Source organism: Carassius gibelio, chromosome B3, assembly GCF_023724105.1.
Source record: "Carassius gibelio isolate Cgi1373 ecotype wild population from Czech Republic chromosome B3, carGib1.2-hapl.c, whole genome shotgun sequence".
Taxonomy (NCBI): domain Eukaryota; kingdom Metazoa; phylum Chordata; class Actinopteri; order Cypriniformes; family Cyprinidae; genus Carassius; species Carassius gibelio.
This window is the reverse complement of record NC_068398.1, coordinates 9,255,688-9,276,286: the sequence shown is the minus strand read 5'-3', so window position 1 is coordinate 9,276,286 and position 20,599 is coordinate 9,255,688. Positions and strand designations below refer to the sequence as shown.

The 20,599-nt window shown below is 35.5% G+C and overlaps 1 protein-coding gene across 31 annotated transcripts in view; it reads left to right on the top strand.

The window, feature by feature from the left end:
- The first annotated feature begins 3,470 nt into the window (after window positions 1-3,470).
- LOC127952808 (Fc receptor-like protein 5) overlaps window positions 3,471-20,599 on the top strand; it is a 123,116-nt gene continuing 105,987 nt past the window's right edge. For 30 of the 31 annotated variants that reach the window (XR_008153058.1, XM_052551588.1, XM_052551587.1 and 27 more), the window contains exons 1-9: window positions 3,471-3,583; window positions 4,317-4,352; window positions 4,763-5,023; window positions 11,767-12,027; window positions 12,225-12,497; window positions 12,570-12,704; window positions 13,297-13,470; window positions 15,624-15,905; window positions 16,232-16,474. Coding sequence is in view for 30 of the 31 variants with exons in the window: in XM_052551588.1 (XP_052407548.1) it covers window positions 3,553-3,583; window positions 4,317-4,352; window positions 4,763-5,023; window positions 11,767-12,027; window positions 12,225-12,497; window positions 12,570-12,704; window positions 13,297-13,470; window positions 15,624-15,905; window positions 16,232-16,474 (1,696 nt within the window). In the remaining variant the exon portion in view is untranslated. The remainder of the gene's footprint in view (window positions 3,584-4,316; window positions 4,353-4,762; window positions 5,024-11,766; window positions 12,028-12,224; window positions 12,498-12,569; window positions 12,705-13,296; window positions 13,471-15,623; window positions 15,906-16,231; window positions 16,475-20,599) is intronic. The other variant, XM_052551608.1, reaches the window with a different exon arrangement.

The window sequence follows — 20,599 nt, the reverse complement described above, 5'->3', positions numbered from 1 at the left end:
CAAAAACTGTTTTAGTGATGTCATTACTGCAGGAACTAGAGGGATGTAGTCGTAGAATTTTAGAGATATTATTTATACTCTAACAAAAACATTACACACTAACTAAAGTTTAAAATATGGAATCATGAAGAACGGGACCTTTAAAGTAACCAATAGTTTAATGTTTAACATTTTGTGAATGACTCATAACTGTATTCTAATGTAGTTTCATGGTGTTTGGCAACTATACTGCAACAACCCATTGACAGACAAGTAAATCATAAGAAGACAACTGATGGCACCTGTATTCATAGCAACTAGTTTCTAACTTATTAATCATTTGATTGTTAATCATAAATATAATAATATCCCACATAGCAAATGTCTTCTGGCCCAGATTCAGGCCACACAATCACTTTTCCCTCGGCCCAAGTTCTGCAAAGAATGGTGGCCCTGAAGTGGCACAGAACTGGATTAAAGATTAGGCAACACATGGGCCATAACTGGCCCAAATCTCAGCCAGTTAATCACCCTTAGCTGGCCCTGAACCGGGCCAACACAGGTTTTATTATTGGTACCAATTCTCAGCCTTAAGTAAACCAGAATACCCAAATCTGAGCCACACCTGAGCCTTACCTGCTGTCTGGGAATGTACACATAAACTATGCCAATAAAATACATTAAACTGAATAGAAAATCATACTTTAAACCCACACATCATGTAGCTGTGCAATAAAAAAGATAGATAAATAAATAAACATATTGTATTGGTTTTTCTATTTATTTTTACAAAGAACAATAAAAAATAGACACTTTCATGATTATTTAATTTAATGCTTGTGCATGACAGCATACTAATAAAAATTATGTGCCCCATGGTAAACCAAATAAATATTACATGACATTGGTTAAATTATCTCTCTCTCTATCTGTCTCTCTCTCTTTTCATGTAAGGATTCTAAGATTATTTGTACCAAGAATAATAATATAAAATTTAATAAAATTATAATTAAGTGCAGTTTAATACACTTGACTGATTTGCTTAATTTTGAAATGATAATGTTTCATTCTGTTTTGACTTGCCATTTCAAAGACAAAATTTTAACAATACTACACTTCATTAAAATGTATGTGATCATTTATCCATTATCATGCAATATTGTTTTTATCTTGTTTATCATGGGTCACATAATATGTTGCCAGATCTTAGCCTGATTTGGGCCACATATCACTGGCCTGATCTGGGCCACATTCCTCCCACCAACAATCGGCCCTCATATTGTTTGCCGGATCTCCGCCGTGCCGTCATTGTCACACATGGCCCAGCTCTGGCTGAAAGGGTACATGCCATTGCCAACAGGAGGCCAGCAGTGTCAGCTTGAGGCCACATTTGGGCCAAGTCTGTTTGCTATGTGGGATATTATGTGTGTTATAAATTTTTTAATAGAAATCTCACTCAAATACATTTATCTTACATATATCTATAGATCTATAAAGATCAGGGGACTCATCTGTGACCATAACTAGCTCGGCCACCATGGCCACGGGCATAAGCCAACACCCCCCACAAAAAACAAACAAAAAAAAACAAAATTGATTAGGGGAAATTAGGAATTCTTGGGGGCGCACTGGAGGGGATTCAAGGATTGGAGTCCCCCTTGGGCTAAACATGGGGACAGGAGCTATCACTGGGCTAAACTCGGGGACAGGAGTTTATTATTTCTTATTAGTTTTCTCATAACTTCTCTTTGTTGGTGAAATTATGGGGTTGCATGGCGTTGTTCCTGAGAGGTGTTCGACTCAACTTCGGGCTCGACTGTGGAAACGCAGTGCTATTTTGGCCTCGTGCTACTGGCCCCGAGGCTATTAGCCCCACCCGGCCCGTTTTAAGCCCTGGCTCGCACTGGCCCCACAGTGGAAAAGCGGTAATTAGGAGTTGTGCTACATGTTCAGTTAGGAAGACTCTGATATTCCTGATGTTGTTTAATGCAAACCTGTATGACAATGTGTCTTTGCAATGTGGTCTTTGAATGTCAGCTGGTCATCAAAGACTACTGGCTGATCAGGTTGAAATTATAATTGATGATTATAGCTGGATGGTGAAGTTGTGCTGTATCAGTTGCTGGAACATGACGAGATACAAAATAAACAAGGAAACTGAATTTTTGATTTACTTTCAAAACAATATGACGAATATTAGAGCAATATGTGACATGGTGAGATAACTATGAGATCAGATTGTTGACTTGTAATGCTATTGTAATCTATATAGATTATTAAGGTTAGTATGCAGCCATTCTTGAATTTGCAGCCAATAAATTTATATGCATTTTTAAGCATCCTGTGATTCTGGCTGGAGTGAGACTTTAACAGAATGTAGCTATATGAGCAACAGTAATGTTGATGTTTCTCAAGCACCATTTAAAAAAGCACCAATTAAAATTCTTATGTGTATAGTTTTACTAACATTTATCATTCTGAATGAAGCACTAATAAAACAAGATCTGAAAGCCACTCTGTGAGCTTCTTTGTACACTGGATGTGGTTTATATTGCATCATGGCATGATCAACTTACTTAATTTCTTAGTTAAGCAAATTTCTTAGTTTTCTTTCTAAATACACTTCCTCTTTCACCTTAGTATCGCAGTTAAATATTGAGGCATGTCTGATATAGGCACATCTTTCTAAAAATGTTTATAAGAAGAAAAAAACTGAATAACAGTTTTTACTGACTGTCACTACTCAGTCAAAAGTGTGAAATATACAGTGATCAGTTTAGTCTGATTCTCCAAAAAAAGACTTGAGTCGGTTCTTTTTAATAATATATATATATATATATATATATATATATATATATATATGAGATAACATATATAACATTTTATGTTAACCTTTTATATAAAAAATAAAGATTATATATATACTATATATATATATTATTATACAATGTGACAATACTGTAATACAATTACTGAACAAATGACTCTTATGAGAAGGTTGTTTTTAATGAAACTAACACAAGTGACTAATGAAATATTGGAAACTTACTGCACTGAATTTTTACTTTCTGTTGTTCTGATGTTACTGTTATCTTGTATTAAAGGCTCATGATACTACAGACACTGAGCTGTTGTTCAAGACAAGTCATAGTTTAAGATACACATTTTATTGAAATGTGAAATGTTTGTAAATACATGGAAATTTTATTAATTTCTTCAACAGGCATGAAATACTTAACCAAGAAAGGCACATGGATTCATTAACTGAAATCAAAATCATTATATTTGTTTTAATGCCCATCCCTTGTCTTTGTGTATGAATATTAAACTGTGTTCACAGGGGAAAATAGTCAAACTTAACACCATCAGTGTCAGAGCTTGATAGATAGATTATGAACTGATTAGTTTTTAACACATGAGATATATTTGTTTGTCTTTAATCTGTCCCGATGGTATTTTGTTATTTCTTTTTTTTAATTTTTTTTTTTTATAAAGATCTGACCTCAGGTTTCAGGAAGTCTTGAGGCTTTAACACAGTCTGTGTCTTTAACTGTCTGTCATCATTCAGTCAGTATGGAGCTCCGTCAACTTCCTCTTGTGCTCTGTGAGTATTACTTTCTCTATGTATTTTAGTAGGTGTTTATTGATATTATATTATTTAAATAATTATATTATTCCTATATGAGTGAGTGAGTGAAGTGAGTGAAGTGACATACAGCCAAGTATTGTGACCCATACTCAGAATTTGTGCTCTGCATTTAACCCATCCGAAATGCACACACACAGAGCAGTGAACACACACACACACATGTTATATAGTTTTGCTGGATATTTTTAATATTTTTATTACTGCTCCCAGAGTTTAAAATCCAGGTCTAATTCATGATATATGAGTGAAGGATGATTTTGAGAGAGGAAGTGTGCAGTTAGTGCTGTTTGTGAGAGAGAATGCACTCTGCTGTGATGTAGATCGGTGTGTTTGTTCACACATTCAGTTTTGTGCTTTGTAATGGTTTGTTTGTCTTGCAGTTATTGTCCATGTTATGTAATAAATATTTAGATACCTCTGCCATTAGGAAGATGTTTTAATGTTTATCTGGAAACATTTACACTGTTAATATGTTTTAATATGTTTTATTCTGTGCAATTATATATATATATAGCATGTTTTATATATATATAGCATGTTTAGCATGTTTTAAATAATTTTTTTTAACCACATCATCATTATCTGTGCTTAGATGCAATAAGCTCTAGACGAATTATGAAATAACATAAAATAGACAAATTATCAGCTCAGTGTTCACAAATTAAAGTGTTTCTTCTCTGGATTTTAGTGCTGATTTCAAACATCCACTCTCAACAAACTGAAGGTGAGTGAATTTGATTAATGTATTTTCATCACATAAGAGTGATTAAAAGTGAACAGGGAGCAGTGGGCATCCAATACTGTGGCACCTGTGGATCATTTGGTATTGAAGGTGGAGAGAGTTATTCACTCCCCCCACCAACCTGAGACTCAAACCCACGACCTTTAGGTTACAAGTCCAACTCTGATTACGAAATACTGATTCTGCAGTAACTCACAAACCAACTGGAAGTTGAGAAATGAGTGATACATTTTATAATGATTATAAATTCACCATTTTAAGACTGAGGTGTGACAACAAATCAAAATAAAATCAAAATACAGTAATTATTAAACAATAAGAGGACAGGATTTTCTGCTGAAAATCATTCAACGCTCAAGTGTGATATTTCTAAATTCTCTTTATACTGACAGATATTCCCAGACCAACCCTGACTGTTGAGCCACAGAGTTCACTGTTCACTGGAGACTCAGTTACTCTGAGATGTGAGGTGAATCAGTCATGGGATAGATGGGAGTTTATCCGGAGTAGAGACTCAAACACTGAATCTACTGAAGCTGCAACTAAAACAATCAATTCAGTGACCGTCTCTGATGGAGGAGAGTACAGGTGCAGAGCACAAAGAGGAAAACTTTACACAAATTACAGTGAACCAGTAACAGTGACAATAAACGGCAAGTATTTTCATCAAATAATGAACTGCTCTGAGAACACAATGAAAGTGATTGATCAGTCATCAAGATACTGAATCATTGATTATAACAACTAGAGAAAATAACTTCAGTCTAACATAATTTGGCATGTGTTTTAAAATCAAGTAACTTTGTTAATACTGTAAAAACAGCACATTATATTCAGGAAAAATGTATTGCAAAGAGTTTGCTCTTCCTAAGCTCAGGAGACTTATTTGTCCTTATTTATCTGTCATTTTATATCAACAGCATTTTTTGTGTTGTCTTGCTGCAATCTCTTTCAAGACTCCATTATAGGATTATTTTATTGTCAAGAATTTGCTCTTTCTAAGCTCAGGAGACTTAGTTGTGGTTCTCATATATTTCTCATTTTAGCACCAACAGTGTTTTAGATGTTTCTCCTAAGATTCCCTATAAGAATTGAGACATGAGGAAATTCTAAGGTCCCGTTTACACTAGGGCTTTTGCTTCCGGCTTTGCTACCGTTCGGACATTCTAGCTTAATGCTCTGCGCTTTGCTTCTTATTTCTGTACTTTTCTCTGATTTTTCTAAGAGTTTTACTTCAGCAGATCAGCACAGTGCTCAAACAACATATTTTTGGCACAAAGGCTAAAACTAAAAACATTGGGACTGGAATAATAGTACAAAAAGAAGACTTTGGCTCCCACTGCCAGCAGCTTACATTCCGGAGACAGGATAACAACTGCCTACAGTCAAACAGAAGAGACTACTTCTGTTTGATCTACTTGATGCATGAACTGCTGCAAACTTCTACAAAGGATTATGATTCTTGAAACAAAGTTACTTTCTGGACTTCCAAAACAGGCGGAACACTCAGCAGACCGTAGTCATGGACCCCCTCAGCATACAGCCGGTGAGTCCCATGAATCTCCTGAATCTCAACATTTTATACCAAGTGTAGAGGAACAAGCCAAAACTGATCGCCACACTAATCGATGGAGTTTCTCGTATTGCTGCCATAGCTTCCTCTACCCCAGATTCGACTATGACAAGGCTTGTATTGGTATTGTACCACCAATACCAATACTGGTATTGTACCACCCCCTATACATCTAGAGAACAGATTCGAAGCATTAATAAATGTGGGTGAGGAATCCCCAAATGTGATTAAACATGGATCGGATCAGCCAGCAGCTAACATCACTACTAACAGGCGCTCAAGGTCGAGCAGAGAGCGAATTTCACATATCACAGTCACCGGAAACACCAGAGACACAGCACCGCTCACCGGCACATTATCCCTTTCTCCAGCATCTCCACTTCTGTGCTTCTCACAGAAAATGGAGGAATTGGTGTATGCTGGGACTAAACTCTCCCACTCATTCGCTGCTAGCCCGCAGATATCAACAAAAAACGGCAGGCCCCCCAACCACCAAAGTCTGTGGGCCCTGTTCCTATGAGAGCTCTCCGACCGTTGCCACAACGCCAGGGCCCAAACCCTCTATCTGCTGAAGGTGAACCAAAAACAACTGATAGCAGCTCTCAGTGATATGTGTCGGGTCCCTGCTATAATAGCTGCAACATTCACAAATGCTTACAGAACAAGCTGGAACCCAGTGTGCCTGTAGCTTTCTCTATTTCAGTTTTATCACGTGATAGAAAGTCTAAGGCTTTCTCAAGCCGAAGGGCAAACTCATCTAATCTGCGGACTATTATGCATCAAACTAAGATTGATGTAAAGACACAAAGCACTGCCATCAAGTTAGCACTTTTAAACATTCGCTCACTAAAAAATAAATCATTTCTAATCAATGACTTTATAACCACAAACAATCTGGATTTTATATTTCTAAACGAAACATGGCTAGCAAACAGCTGCAATGCAACAGTCCTCAATGAAGCAGCCCCTCTTAACTTCACTTACATGAGTGTTTGCAGGACTGTTAGGAGAGGTGGGGGTGTAGCTGCTCTATTTAAAGATGTCTATCAATGAAAGCAAATGTCATTTGGTCAGTACTTGTCTTTTAAATATCTAGGGATTGTGCTGAAAGGTGCCCCACACATTCTGTTTATTATTATTTACAGGCCTCCAAAATACTCTCCAGCCTTTGTTGAAGAGGTCACAGAAATGTTATCAATAATTTCCTCAGAGTTTGACTGTTTTGCAATTGCAGGGGATTTTAATATTCACATAGATAATGCAGAAAACAAAACTACAAAAGAAATGATAACGGTTCTAAACACTTTTGACCTGATTCAGCATGTGCTTGGTCCCACACACAAAGGTAGAAACACTCTACATTTAATCATCAGTAGGGGTCTAAACATTTCATCCATTGTTGCTAAGGACATAGCACTATCTGATCACTTCTGTATTTTCTTTGATATATTGATTTTCTCTGCTACCACTGAATCTAGATCTGTCTCTGTCAAAAGGAGATGCATAAACGAGAACACAAGTCTACTATTTATGGAGCCTATATCTTTAACACCAAGTATTTCTGCAGACTCTGTTGATATTCTCCTTGATTCTTTCAACTCAAAAGTTCAGAATGTTATTGATGATATTGCACCAATAATAGTCAGTAAGAAAACAAACAGACAGAAATCAGTTTGGAGAAGATCAACAGCAGTTCAGACTATGAAAAGACAATGCAGAAAAGCTAAGTGGATGTGGAGGACGACGAAACTTGAAATTCACTATAGCATCTATAAAGACAGCCTTCATGCTTTTAATGTGAAACTAGCCACATCCAGACAGAATTTCTTCTCAAACCTTATAAACAGTAACTTAAATAACACTCACACTCTTTTTGCCACTGTTGAAAGACTGACAACCCCCCCCAAGTCAGATTCCCAGTGAAATGCTCTCAGACAGCAAATGCAATGAGTTTGCTTCCTTCTTTTCTGAGAAGATCATCAATATCAGGAAGGCCATTAGCACATCCTCAAGTCATGCAGAGGTCAGACAGATTCGGCTACAATATCAAAAAGATACTATGTCTATTTTTGAAACAATTGATAGCAAAATTCTGGAAGACATAGTGCAGCAACTAAAATCGTCAACCTGTTGTCTTGACACACTTCCCACATCTTTTTTCAAAAGTGTGCTTAACTGCTTAGAAGCAGATCTCCTAGAAGTGGTGAACACCTCACTTCTTTCTGGGACATTTCCAAACTCCCTAAAAACTTCAGTTGTTAAGCCCCTCCTGAAAAAGAGCAATCTTGATAACACAATTTTAAACAATTATAGACCAATATCTAATCTTTCTTTTATAGGCAAAATTATAGAAAAGGTTGTTTTTAATCAGCTGAACAAATACTTAAACTCAAATGGATACCTGGAAAATTTTCAATCTGGTTTCCGACCGCAACACAGCACAGAGACAGCACTCATTAAGATAATACATGATATTCGCTTAAATTGTGACTCTGGCAAAATATCGGTGCTGGTATTGCTAGATCTCAGTGCTGCGTTTGACCCTGTCAATCATAACATACTACTAGAGAGACTGGAAAACTGAGTCGGGCTTTCTGGGATGGTACTCAAATGGTTCAGGTCATACTTAGAAGGGAGAGGCTATTATGTGAGTCTAGGAGAGCATAAGTCTAAGTGGACGTCCATGACATGCGGAGTCCCACAAGGATCAATTCTTGCACCGCTCTTGTTTAGCCTGTATATGCTTCTACTAAGTCAAATAATGAGAAAGAACCAAATTGCCTATCACAGCTATGCTGATGATACCCAGATTTACCTAGCCTTATCTCCAAATGACTACAGCCCCATTGACTCCCTCTGCCAATGCATTGATGAAATTAATAGTTGGATGTGCCAGAACTATCTTCAGTTAAACAAGGAAAAAACTGAAGTCATTGCATTTGGAAACAAAGATGCAGTTTTCAAGGTGAATGCATACCTTGACTCAAGGGGTCAAACAACTAAAAATCAAGTCAGGAATCTTGGTGTGATTCTGGAGACAGACCTTAGTTTCAGTAGTCATGTCAAAGCAGTAACTAAATCAGCATACTATCATTTAAAAAAACATTGCAAGAATTAGATGTTTTGTTTCCAGTCAAGACTTTGAGAAACTTGTTCATGCCTTCATCACCAGCAGGGTGGACTATTGTAATGGACTCCTCACTGGCCTTCCCAAAAAGACCATTAGACAGCTGCAGCTCATCCAGAACGCTGCTGCCAGGATTCTGACTAGAACCAGAAAATCTGAGCATATCACACCAGTCCTCAGGTCCTTACACTGGCTTCCAGTTACATTTAGGATTGATTTTAAAGTACTTTTACTCGTATATAAGTCACTAAATGACCTAGGACCGAAATAAATTTCAGATATGTTCACTGAATATAAACTTAACAGAGCACTCAGATCACTAGGATCAAGTCAGTTAGAAAAACCAAAGGTTCACACAAAACAAGGGGAGTCCGCCTTTAGTTACTATGCTGCCCGCAGTTGGAATCAGCTTCCAGAAGAGATCAGATGTGCTAAAACACTAGTCACATTTATATCTAGACTCAAAACACATCTTTTTAGCTGTGCATTTATTGAATGAGCACTGTGCAATGTCCGAACTGATTGCACTATATTTTCACTGTTTTTTATTTGATTTTTTTATGTAAAATCATTTTCTAACTTTTTTTAAATGTTTTAATCATTTTAAAAGTTTTAAAATTGCTTGTTTTATTATTTTTCTTCATGATTATTTTACTTTCGTTTATGTAAAGCACTTTGAATTACCATTGTGTACGAAATGTGCTTATAAATAAACTTGCCTTGCCTAGTGCATTTTCGTTTTAAAATACATAACTTTTGCTACGGTTACACCGGTCGTTTAAACTACTCCGGTGTTTTCAAGGTTGAAAACAGAGACTTTTGAAAATGCTGCGTTTTAGTTTAAACACCCTGGGCTTGCATTTCAGTGTAAATGTACCAAAAAAGAAACTTTTGAAAACGATGGCATGGCTGCTCACATTCTCTCTGCATTTCCTTAACTTCCGTGTAAACAAAAACATCAAGCTCATTGTTGTACCCATAGAGATGTATAGGTAGATTCCCCATTTGACCACTCCAAGCAATTTAAATAATAGAAAATATAATGTGGTTGTACCTGTGTGAATGGTCATGTGACATGCATTTTCCAGTGTGTAGACTGAAACCCAGTGAAAACACCAGTTTAGACAAGCATAATTTTCATTTTAAAATGCCTTTATAAAATATAAACGCACTAGTGTAAACAGGGCCTGAGACAAAGGAGAAAATGAGAGTGGGCTGTGAGAAAGAGTAGATTTCGTTATCGTCTTCCTGTAATCTCTTTCAAGACACTATTTGAAAAATGTTTTATTGCTCAAGGGTTGCTCTTTCTTTCTTTAGTTACATTGGGGGTTTTGCACCTTTGAATGATAGCTTTACACATCAGAATATCAAGGGTTACTAGTTTAAATGTATCTTCAATTAACAGAATGCAGCACTTCACAGAGGAAAGAAAAGTAGAGGAAATAAAAAATTAGGCCTTTAAAACATCTCAAATATTTCTACTAGATAGAAATGAGTTTAACATAAAACAGAGACTTTTGCCCCTTAAAAGTTTTAATAAGATCTCATCACCATCACACTCTGTGCTCAGACATTTCTGTTAAACTAAAGATATGAGAGCTCTCACATTTGTGAAATTTCAGAAGTGATCTCAACAACATTACAAAGTGTGCACCAAGTCAAATGTTTCAATAATAGCTTAAACTTTTCTACCATATAATATGTATTATTAACCAATAGCTAATAATAATAATAAAATGTGTTTTAGTGATATAGCTTCTTTCAAACACCCAAGGACACTTTAAATAAGGTAAATAACAGATAGTATGCAATAAATAAACAGCCAAACAGCAGACAGTCTAGGATTGTGTCATATGCCATTTAACATACACAAGCAATGTACTTTTCTGAATACAATCACATAAATATGTTAATAATAATTTTATGCAACACTATAGAGCAATGCAGAGTTTGATTCCTTGAATTTATCTGTTTTTGAACGAATCATGTAAGCCAGTGATTCAATGGTCCATTCACTTGTTTAGTTTCTAATTGAATCAGCCGTTTTGAACGAATCGTTTGATTTGAGTGATTCAATAAATCAATTATTAAAACAGGAATTTGCTGCCACGGTTTTATTGTCATTTTTAGTTATCCATGACAGTCCTAAACCAGACAAGGTGCCTGCAGAAAGAATAATTCAGCAAAATATTGTTTAATTAGCAGTATTGACCTAAATTCCTCCATTTCAGCCCCGAGAAAAGGGAAAACAACTTAAAAAATATAGGTTGTTTCCTGAGGCTAATTATTCATTAAACAAAAACCTCTTTGTTGTTCTTTAAATCGTGCAGATTATTAAAAATAAAATGTAAACAAATATTTTTTAGATTACAGCTGTATTTCTGTGAAATCAAGAAGCACAATCAGTAAGAAGACAATATCTTCCACATTTTGCTACAAGTTGCAAAATAATTATTGCTGTTAATAGTGTTCATCATCTGTTTGATTATGTCATTAACTGAATTTTACCATACATTTCTTCCATATGTACATCAATTTGACAATCACCACTGAGAAACAACTTCAAAATATATTGTAGAAACTTAATTTCAGTAAAGCTGTTTTGCAACAATTTTTATCGTGAAAAGCATATAAATAAGCTTGAATTGAATTCTATAGTAAAGGTTACACATCTCTCATTGATTTCATATTTCCAGATTTTCCCAAACCAACTCTGACTGTTGAGCCACAGAATTCACTGTTCACTGGAGACTCAGTTACTCTGAGATGTGAGGTGAATCTTACATGGGATAGATGGGAGTTTATCCGGAGTGGAGACTCAAACAATGAATCTACTGAAGCTGCAACTAAAACAATCAATTTGTATAAAGTCTCTGATGGAGGAGAGTACAGGTGCAGAGCACAAAGAAGAGGACTTTACACAAATTACAGTGAACCACTAACAGTTACAATAAACGGTAAGTATTTTCATCAAATAATGATCTGCTCAGAGAACACAATGAAAATAATTAAAAAGACACAGAATTAATTATTATAACAGCTGTAGAGAGCGAAACTTCAGTCTAACCTGATTTAGCATGTGTTTTAAAATCAAGTAACTGATCATATATTAAACAGCACATTATTTTCATTGTGAATTGTTGTCATTGTACAGAAAAACCAAAGGCCAAAGTGAGCATTAAACCTGATCAACATGTATTCAGAGGAGAGACAGTCACTCTCAGATGTGACATTGATGGTGAAGGAGTCACTAGCTGGAAGTACAGCTGGTATAAAGACGGTTCAGACAGTGTTTTCAGTAAAAAACAGGAACACACATTCAGTTCTGTTACTGAGTCTGACGCAGGTAAATACTCCTGTTATGGAGCAGAGAGAAGAGGATCACGAACATCACACATCAGTGATGAAGTTACACTGACAGTATCAGGTGAGTTTGATCATCTCTTCATAAACACACACAAGTTTAACATGTTATTAATGAGTGATTTCTGTATTTCAGATAGACCCAGAGCAGTTTTAAGTGTTTCTCCACAGAAGTGGTTGACTGAAGGAGATCCAGTGACTCTGATCTGTGAGGTTAAAGACTCCTCTACAGACTGGACATTCAGCTGGTACACTGTGACTGTTTCATCAGGTAAGATATAATGTGCTTAATGTGATAATATCTGAATGAACTGGTTTCATCCTAAAAACAAAAAAACAAACAAACAAATATATATATATATATATTTCTATATATATATTTTATAAGTTATATATAAGTTATAAAAGTTATATTCACATGAGACTTTTAAATGACCTTTTTTGGTATAATCAGTATTCAGACTAGTTTATTTGTTTGATTTGTAATCGCTATATATATATATTAGTGTTGCTGTAGCTCAATTGGTAGAGGATTGCGCTATCAATCGGAAGGTTCGGGGTTTCATTCCCCGGGAACACATGATAGGTAAAAATTGATAGCCTGAATGCACTGTAAGTCGCTTCGGATAAAAGCGTCTGCCAAAGGCATACATTTTAAATTTAATTTAATATATATATATATATATATATATATATATATATATATATATATATATATAAAAATTTTATTTATATATATACATTTATTTATATATAAATAAACTAGTCTGAATACTGATTATACCAAAAAAGGTCATTTAAAAGTCTCATGTAAATATAACTCATAATTTCTAGAGGTAACTCTACACTTTCACTTCATACAGGCTACAGAAAACATAATTATCAGCTTCTCTCAGACAGCAGCAGAGGAGCTGGAGGAAACTACACGGTCAGTTCTGCTGCTCTAAATCACACAGGAGTTTATGTGTGCAGCGCAGAGAGAGAAAAACCACCCTATTACACATGGTACAGCAATGAACAACTACTATGGGTCACTGGTGAGTTCAGACTGAATCACTGAATGAAATTTGACTCTTCTGAAATTTTACTTTATCTTTTAAGTGCTTGATTTGATTACTTAAGTGCTTTGATTTCATCATAATACAAGGCTGAATTGTGTCAATGGAGAAAGATGCTTTTTTATTTTCTAGGAGATATTAAAACAATGGTGGAGGCAGTGTTGTCTCACTTGTCTTTGGATTGCTTGCTGATGGCATAATTACAAATATGTTGCAAACATTATTTTGTTTTGAAACAAAAGAAGTGTACATTGTGTAAAGTGTTAAATCAATAAAACTCTTTTGACTTGATTTCTAAACTGTAATTGTTTTCTCGGGTGTTTCTCCTCCAGTCTTTTCCACTGATTTACGCGATCTAATGATAAATAGCCTCTCCCAGCGATCTGTGTTTGTGTGCACTTCTGTTTCCTCGCGCTGTGTGTCAGACAGACTCTGATTGGTCCTTCGCTTTGTCAATCTTACAATATCATAACCAGACAACATCGCATCGTGTCACATGCTTCCTGTACACTTCCTGGTTGTTGTTGTACACACGAAATATCTGAATAATAAACCCGCGACTACGATAGTAAAGCTTGGTATGAGATTTTCTTGAGATCTGGGGCATTTTTATAAAAAATATAAAAAATGTACATCTGAAATGCTAACTTGTGCGGAGATGTAAAGGGCTATAAATAGCATATTTTTACAACAGTAAACGACCAAATTCCACCCTTGATCGCAAAAGGATGTTATTACAAACACTCGATTGGAGTTTTTAGGTGAGTTTTGGGTAAAAGTGTACTAATAATTTCATAAATTGTCTGATGTAGCTTGATGCTAACGTTAGCTCTAATTAGGGCTGTCACTTTTTATTCGATATTCGAATATGCATTCAAACATGGCGTGAAATATCCGTAATCGAACTATAAATAAAAAAAATTTTAAATGCCATGTGTAGTGCATTTTTTACAGTCTATGATTAGACCGTTTGTTTTTTATTTTATTCTTTGCCATCTTTTCCAGTTGAGTGCACTCCAGACGTATTGTAGCGTAGGCCTGTGACCAAATCAAGTGAATAATAGCTAGTAGCCAGGCACGTCTGTGCGCTTCGAATGTGTCTTTTCCACCTCGGGGAACATTGTAAATAAAAAGAAAGCCGCACTTAATCCAGATCAAGTTGATAGACTGGTGTTTCTTGCAAACAATATTAAGAAATGAACTAGGCTAGGCTATATGCCTTACTCTTGCTGCTGTTTAAGTTTTCACGTTATTGTTTGTGCCTGGTCTGAATGTTTTTTTTTTTTTTTTTTTTTGCCTAATGTTGTGGGATGTGCATAGTGGCACTTCAAGTTCATATTTTAAGATGATAACCTGCCATTTCAAACATTAAGTACAAAAAAAATAATAATCCAGATAGTCCTGTTTATGACTCACTGTTAATAAACTTATGATTGAATCACCATTAGGCTACGGTGTTTTTTTTTTATTATGCGCGGGGGGGGGGGGGGGGGGGGGGCATGTAGATATTCGTATATATATACATTGCATGATATTCGATATCCGTTCGAATTTGATTTTCCTCAAAAGTGACAGCCCTAGCTCTAATGCTTCTAATAGTTCACAATGATTCATGTAAGGTCGTAAGAAAATGTTTTGTTGTATATTTATAGTCTTTTAAAAAAAACTTTTGATAAATAAGGGGTAAATGCATACTGAGACTGAAGTGAGATTGCAGCTTGGTTGATTGTAAAGCTTGAAATACCACAACAAAGGCTAATAAAGGTGGAAGAAAAACAAAAGAATAATGATAAAAGAATAATGCGGATAATGTTTCATACCTGGCAGAGGTGTGAAAGACTCGTTTGGTGAGAACAATAAGTCTGAGTAAGTCTGATTCCTGAACAGTAAACCTTGAAGTGTCAGCTTTGTGGACAATTGTTGATTATGTATCTAGTCAGAAAAAATCATGAGCAAAAACCTTTTTATTTTGGGTATGTCATTTCTGTCTCCATGCCAAAAAATGGGGGTGACTGGTAAGGGGTTTTAAAACAACAGTGGAGGCAGGGGACAGCAGCAACTGGGGGTGGCACAGATATTTTTTACAATATACAAGTTTTGACTTGATTTCCAAACTGTAATTGTCTTCTCAGGTGTTTCTCCTCCAGTCTCTCTGATCATCAGTCCCAACAGAACTCAACACTTCACATCTGTCTCTCTCTCTCTGAGCTGTGAGGACCAGAGTAACTCTGATAGATGGACAGTGAGAAGATACACAGACAATGAGCGGCTGGAATATTGTTCATCATCTCACTGGGGATCACAGACAGGATCTACATGTACAATCAGCTCCACCGTCCCATCAGACACTGGAGTGTACTGGTGTCAGACTGAATCTGGAGAGAACAGTCATCCTGTTAATATCACTGTACACCGTGAGTCTGAGTTTCTGTGTATATATATATTTTTTTTTCATTTATGATGTTTTTTTTTTATTATTATTTTCATTTACAATACACTACACAAAGTAGTTGATAAAAAAAACAAAAAAAAAAACAGAAAGCATCAGTCTGCACTACAAACAAACAAACAAACAAACAAACAAAAACACTCAATGGGTAAGAGATACCAAAAATGTGGTTTTGTAGAAAATTTGAATTTTGAGAAAATTTTTAATTAACATTTAATTTAGTTGAATGTTTTTATCATGTAGTTGCCATATACTATTCACAATCAGCACACATTTCCTCTGTTTGTGTAGCTGATGTTATTCTGGAGAGTCCTGTTCATCCTGTGACTGAAGGAGATTCTCTGACTCTACGCTGTTTATATCAACGCTCAACTCCACCAATCCTCAGAGCTGATTTCTATAAAGATGGATCACTCATCCAGAATCAAACTCCAGAGATGATCATCTCTACTGTCTCAAAGTCACATGAGGGTTTCTACTACTGCAAACACCCAGAGAGAGGAGAGTCACCCAAGAGCTGGATCTCAGTCACAGGTGAGACTGTACATCAATAAACACTGCTGAAATATTTCCTTATCATTTACAGCAATATTCTAAATGTAAAATCTATGTATCTCAGCTTCCTCCACAACATCAGAATCTGATGGTCTCAATCCCATGATAATTGGAGTGACTGCAGGACTGATTTTCACATTTTTGATCATCGTCTTTTTGGTCCTGTTGTGGCACTACAGAAACAACAAAGGTTCATCATCTGACATATTACAATTTAATTACACATTTGCAGACACCAATTTTGTTTCTATACCTTGTTAGCTGCCATCCTACAACAGCATTTAGCTGGTTGTCTGGTCACAAAACCTGGTAAAGCTGATATATTGTCTGGTTTAAGAAGCTTTCTGGCCAGTTTTCCTCTGCACAGGCTGGGGACGTATGTGTATTATGCACATATTTACTGTGTATGTGAAGTGCTCAAAATTAGACAATTATTTAATTCCATTTGAGTTACAGTAGAATGCAGTCTATGAAGACAGCAGACAGTGAAGCAAATTACAGTTTTTGACAAATCAATAATGTGATAAAAACATGCCACTAAACAATCTTTCACTCTCAAACATGTATGCAGGAATACAAAACTTTTACATAATGCTTGTGTGTTCAGGTGTAAGATCTCAGTCTCCGTCTAGAGTCAGTGAACAGCAGAACAGCAGTCAGACATCAGAACAGAACCAGAGTCAAGCGGGATACAACACACTGCTGTCTGGTCAGTCTTTACCTGTCTACCATAAATAAACACAAGCTGTGATTGAAGACACTTAGAAATAACTTTCAATTGACAATACAGATCTGACTAAATCATTTATAAAGTGCAATGTGATATTTGTGTGACTGACATTTATGTTTATTATTGGTAATTAATCAAAGCACCAATTTATTACAGGAACTGCTCATATTTATGACTCGGTTGATGCAACAATTAATAAAGACTTCAGCACAGGTAACTAATGATGTTACAGAAGATAATTATGTCATGCTTATCATAATTACTGCAGTAGTTATTTTCTTAATACTCAAATTTATCTTTGTTTTTCATTTCACTATGATATTTGCAGAGCAGATTTATTAAAAACAAAAGTCTTATTCTTTTCTTTGTTGTTCACTGTAGAAAGTAATAGTGGACCTACTGACGTCACCTACGCTGAGATTGAATACAAATCTACAGAGAAACAGAAGAAAAATAAAGAAAACAAAGGTAAACTGATACAATGGTTTAATGATCATGACAGTAGTGTAGCAGAGCTAAAGACCTCTGAGGTAAAAATTCCCTTTGATTTAATTTCTCACATCAGTAAACCAACACAAACACTACAGTATTTTTCTAAACACCTGTTTGTGTCTGTTCACTGTGAAATCCACTTGATCCATAAAGGTCATTGCAATATGTTGATTTCAAGGTAAATTGGTAAACAATTAATTATTTTATTTTCTCTGTAGAATCTGTAGAGGTTTTATTGATGTATTTCATATCACTGTTGCACTAATGACATTAATGTAACTGTTTCATCTTTTAGGGAAAACTAGTGAAGTTTCTGACACTGTTTACTCTAAACTGAACCTGGGGACCCATCAAGGTGAGTGTTAAAGTAAAAACATCAGTCACAATTCACAAGGAGACACTGAAAACTGCATCTACAAGCATAAATTTTTATTCATTTCTATATTCTCAGGTGATGGATCTAGTGATGTGACGTATGCTCAGGTTAAATAAATGCCCAGAGGAGAAACTTTCAATCCCAGGACTCTGGTGAATTTAGGTGGAGAAGATCTGGAGAATGAGCAGATCAGTAGTGCTTTATTATCTATGTGATACTGAGAAATTGATGGCAATATCTGTATTAAATATTAGTGATGCAATCCTTCACGTGCTTCAATAGCTATGCATAAGCAATGAGCTGATTATACATTGCATAAAACCAGAAAGAGTAGATTATATTTGAATGCTGCACAGGGTTTATTTTTATTGGTTGATACCAGCAGCAGCAGCTCATCATTAGACTGAAAGAGAGACAGAATATTCAGCTTAAGGCCTTTTCCCTGAACGTTAATAATAATAATAATTCCTTACATTTATATAGCGCTTTTCTAGGCACTCAAAGCGCTTAACATAGTCAGGGGGTATCTCCTCATCCACCACCATTGACCAATTTTCCTTTTTTGTTTGTCTTCTTGATTTAAAATGTATTTGTATCATGGTAATAGAAAACCTGGAAATACCAGGCAATTTTAAAATCATGACTTACTTGTCTGGATGACTAAAAGTAAGTGTATATAATATATACATGTTTTTCTATTGTCAGCTGTTAAATGTTTAATTGGCTACAAATAGCTCTTTGCGTGTGCAGTCTTTTGATTTAAAAAAAAAAAAAACTTATTCCACAATCAAATACCATTGGGGAAAAATAGCCATGGAAGTTCATTAAATTAGAAAGTTAGGGAAGTCAGTTGTAACTTGTTGTCTTAGGATATTTATGTTTTCAGAATACATTTATAAACTTTTTGTAATTTTACTGTAATGTTTAATATTCTAATTTATATTTTCAATAAGATAAATAGTAACGAATATGTAATAATAGAATAATAGTAACGTGTAATATCTGAAAATGTATCCTTTCATTCCAGATAGGGTGCAGCATAGGCATGATCAATTTGGCCATCATAGAAACAATGATATGCGCATTAGTTTTTACCATTAAATACGATTGAATGTAATTATAGCATAATCATTTTTCCCTAATGATTTTCAATTCTGGAAAAATAAATGGAAATGTTCTAATTACGAAAAAGTTGTGTTATAAAAGTACATTGGGGATGTTGAATTTTCTAGCTGGTTTTGGAACTAATCAAACACAAGACATGTTCAGACATCCAAAACTTAATCTCAGATAGACTGTGTGAGAGATGGGAAATATTCACATTTTGGCCCGGATTAGAGTGGATGTTAATCTGTGTATCATCAGCCTAAAAATCTTAGTTTGGTTCGAGAGATCTTAACAACTGCCAAAGAGGAAACATATAAATGCTAAAAGGAAGGGACCAAGTAAGGAGCCCTGAGGGTCACCAGTACTAACAGGACCATGCTTTGAACACTGAAACAGACTTAAGAGGTCACCCTGTGTTGGTGCACACTCACAACACAGCAGTGGTCTCTTATAACAACCACGAAGGGGTCTGCGCTCACGCCGTTTGTACAAACTAGCATGTCAGATCCTTGTGTGGTCCCAGGGCAAAGGCAATTTCCTCTCACTGAGAGAAGTTCACATTCCTGGGCATCTGAATATGGGAGCAGACATCCTGTTGAGACAGAGGCTGAGGCCCGAGCAATGGATGCTTCATCCAGAGGTCGTGAAGGAGATATGGAGAATTTTTGGCCAAGCTCAGGAGGACCTGTTTGGGACTGTTTTTCTCTCTCTGACTCATCCAGCTCCATTGGGGCTAGGTGTCATGGTACAGACATGGCTGAGGCTTCGTCTGTACACCTTTCCCCTGATTGCTCTGCTCCTGGGAGTTCTGATGCCTGATTTTCCTGAATGTTAATTATTAAGTGAACAAGTTTTCTTTTTTATTTTAAATGTATTTGTAACATGGTCATAGGTCAACTGGAAAAGTTGTCTAATTTATAAAATGAATATGTTTTCTCTAGCTATGTTCAACTTGCAAAATGATTTAAAACTCATTATTCGAAAAAAAAACTTAATAAAATCATGCAAAGCCAAAATTTATCAATTAGAAAGTTATGGAATTCTACTGTGGATTGCTTGTTTGTCTTAGGATATTTATGGTTTCAGAATACAGTTATAAGCTCTATGGACCTTTACATCATTACTTGGGAAAGAAAGATTGTTGAGTGTAAAGCTTTTTTTTTATGTTGTGAAAATTTCAGTTTGCCTTTTGTTTTGAAATGGTTGGAAGAAGTTGTGTTGTAAATGTATATAGTGAAGGTTGAATTGTTTAGCTATTTTATCTTTAAAATATTCCATTGTTATAAATACCTCCGTGAGTCTAATCTTTCAATTTTTAAAACTGCTTCTCTAGTAATGAAGAACAACTAAAAAAAATTAAAAATTAAAAGCCATTCACTAGTCTAAATGTTCAAAGTCA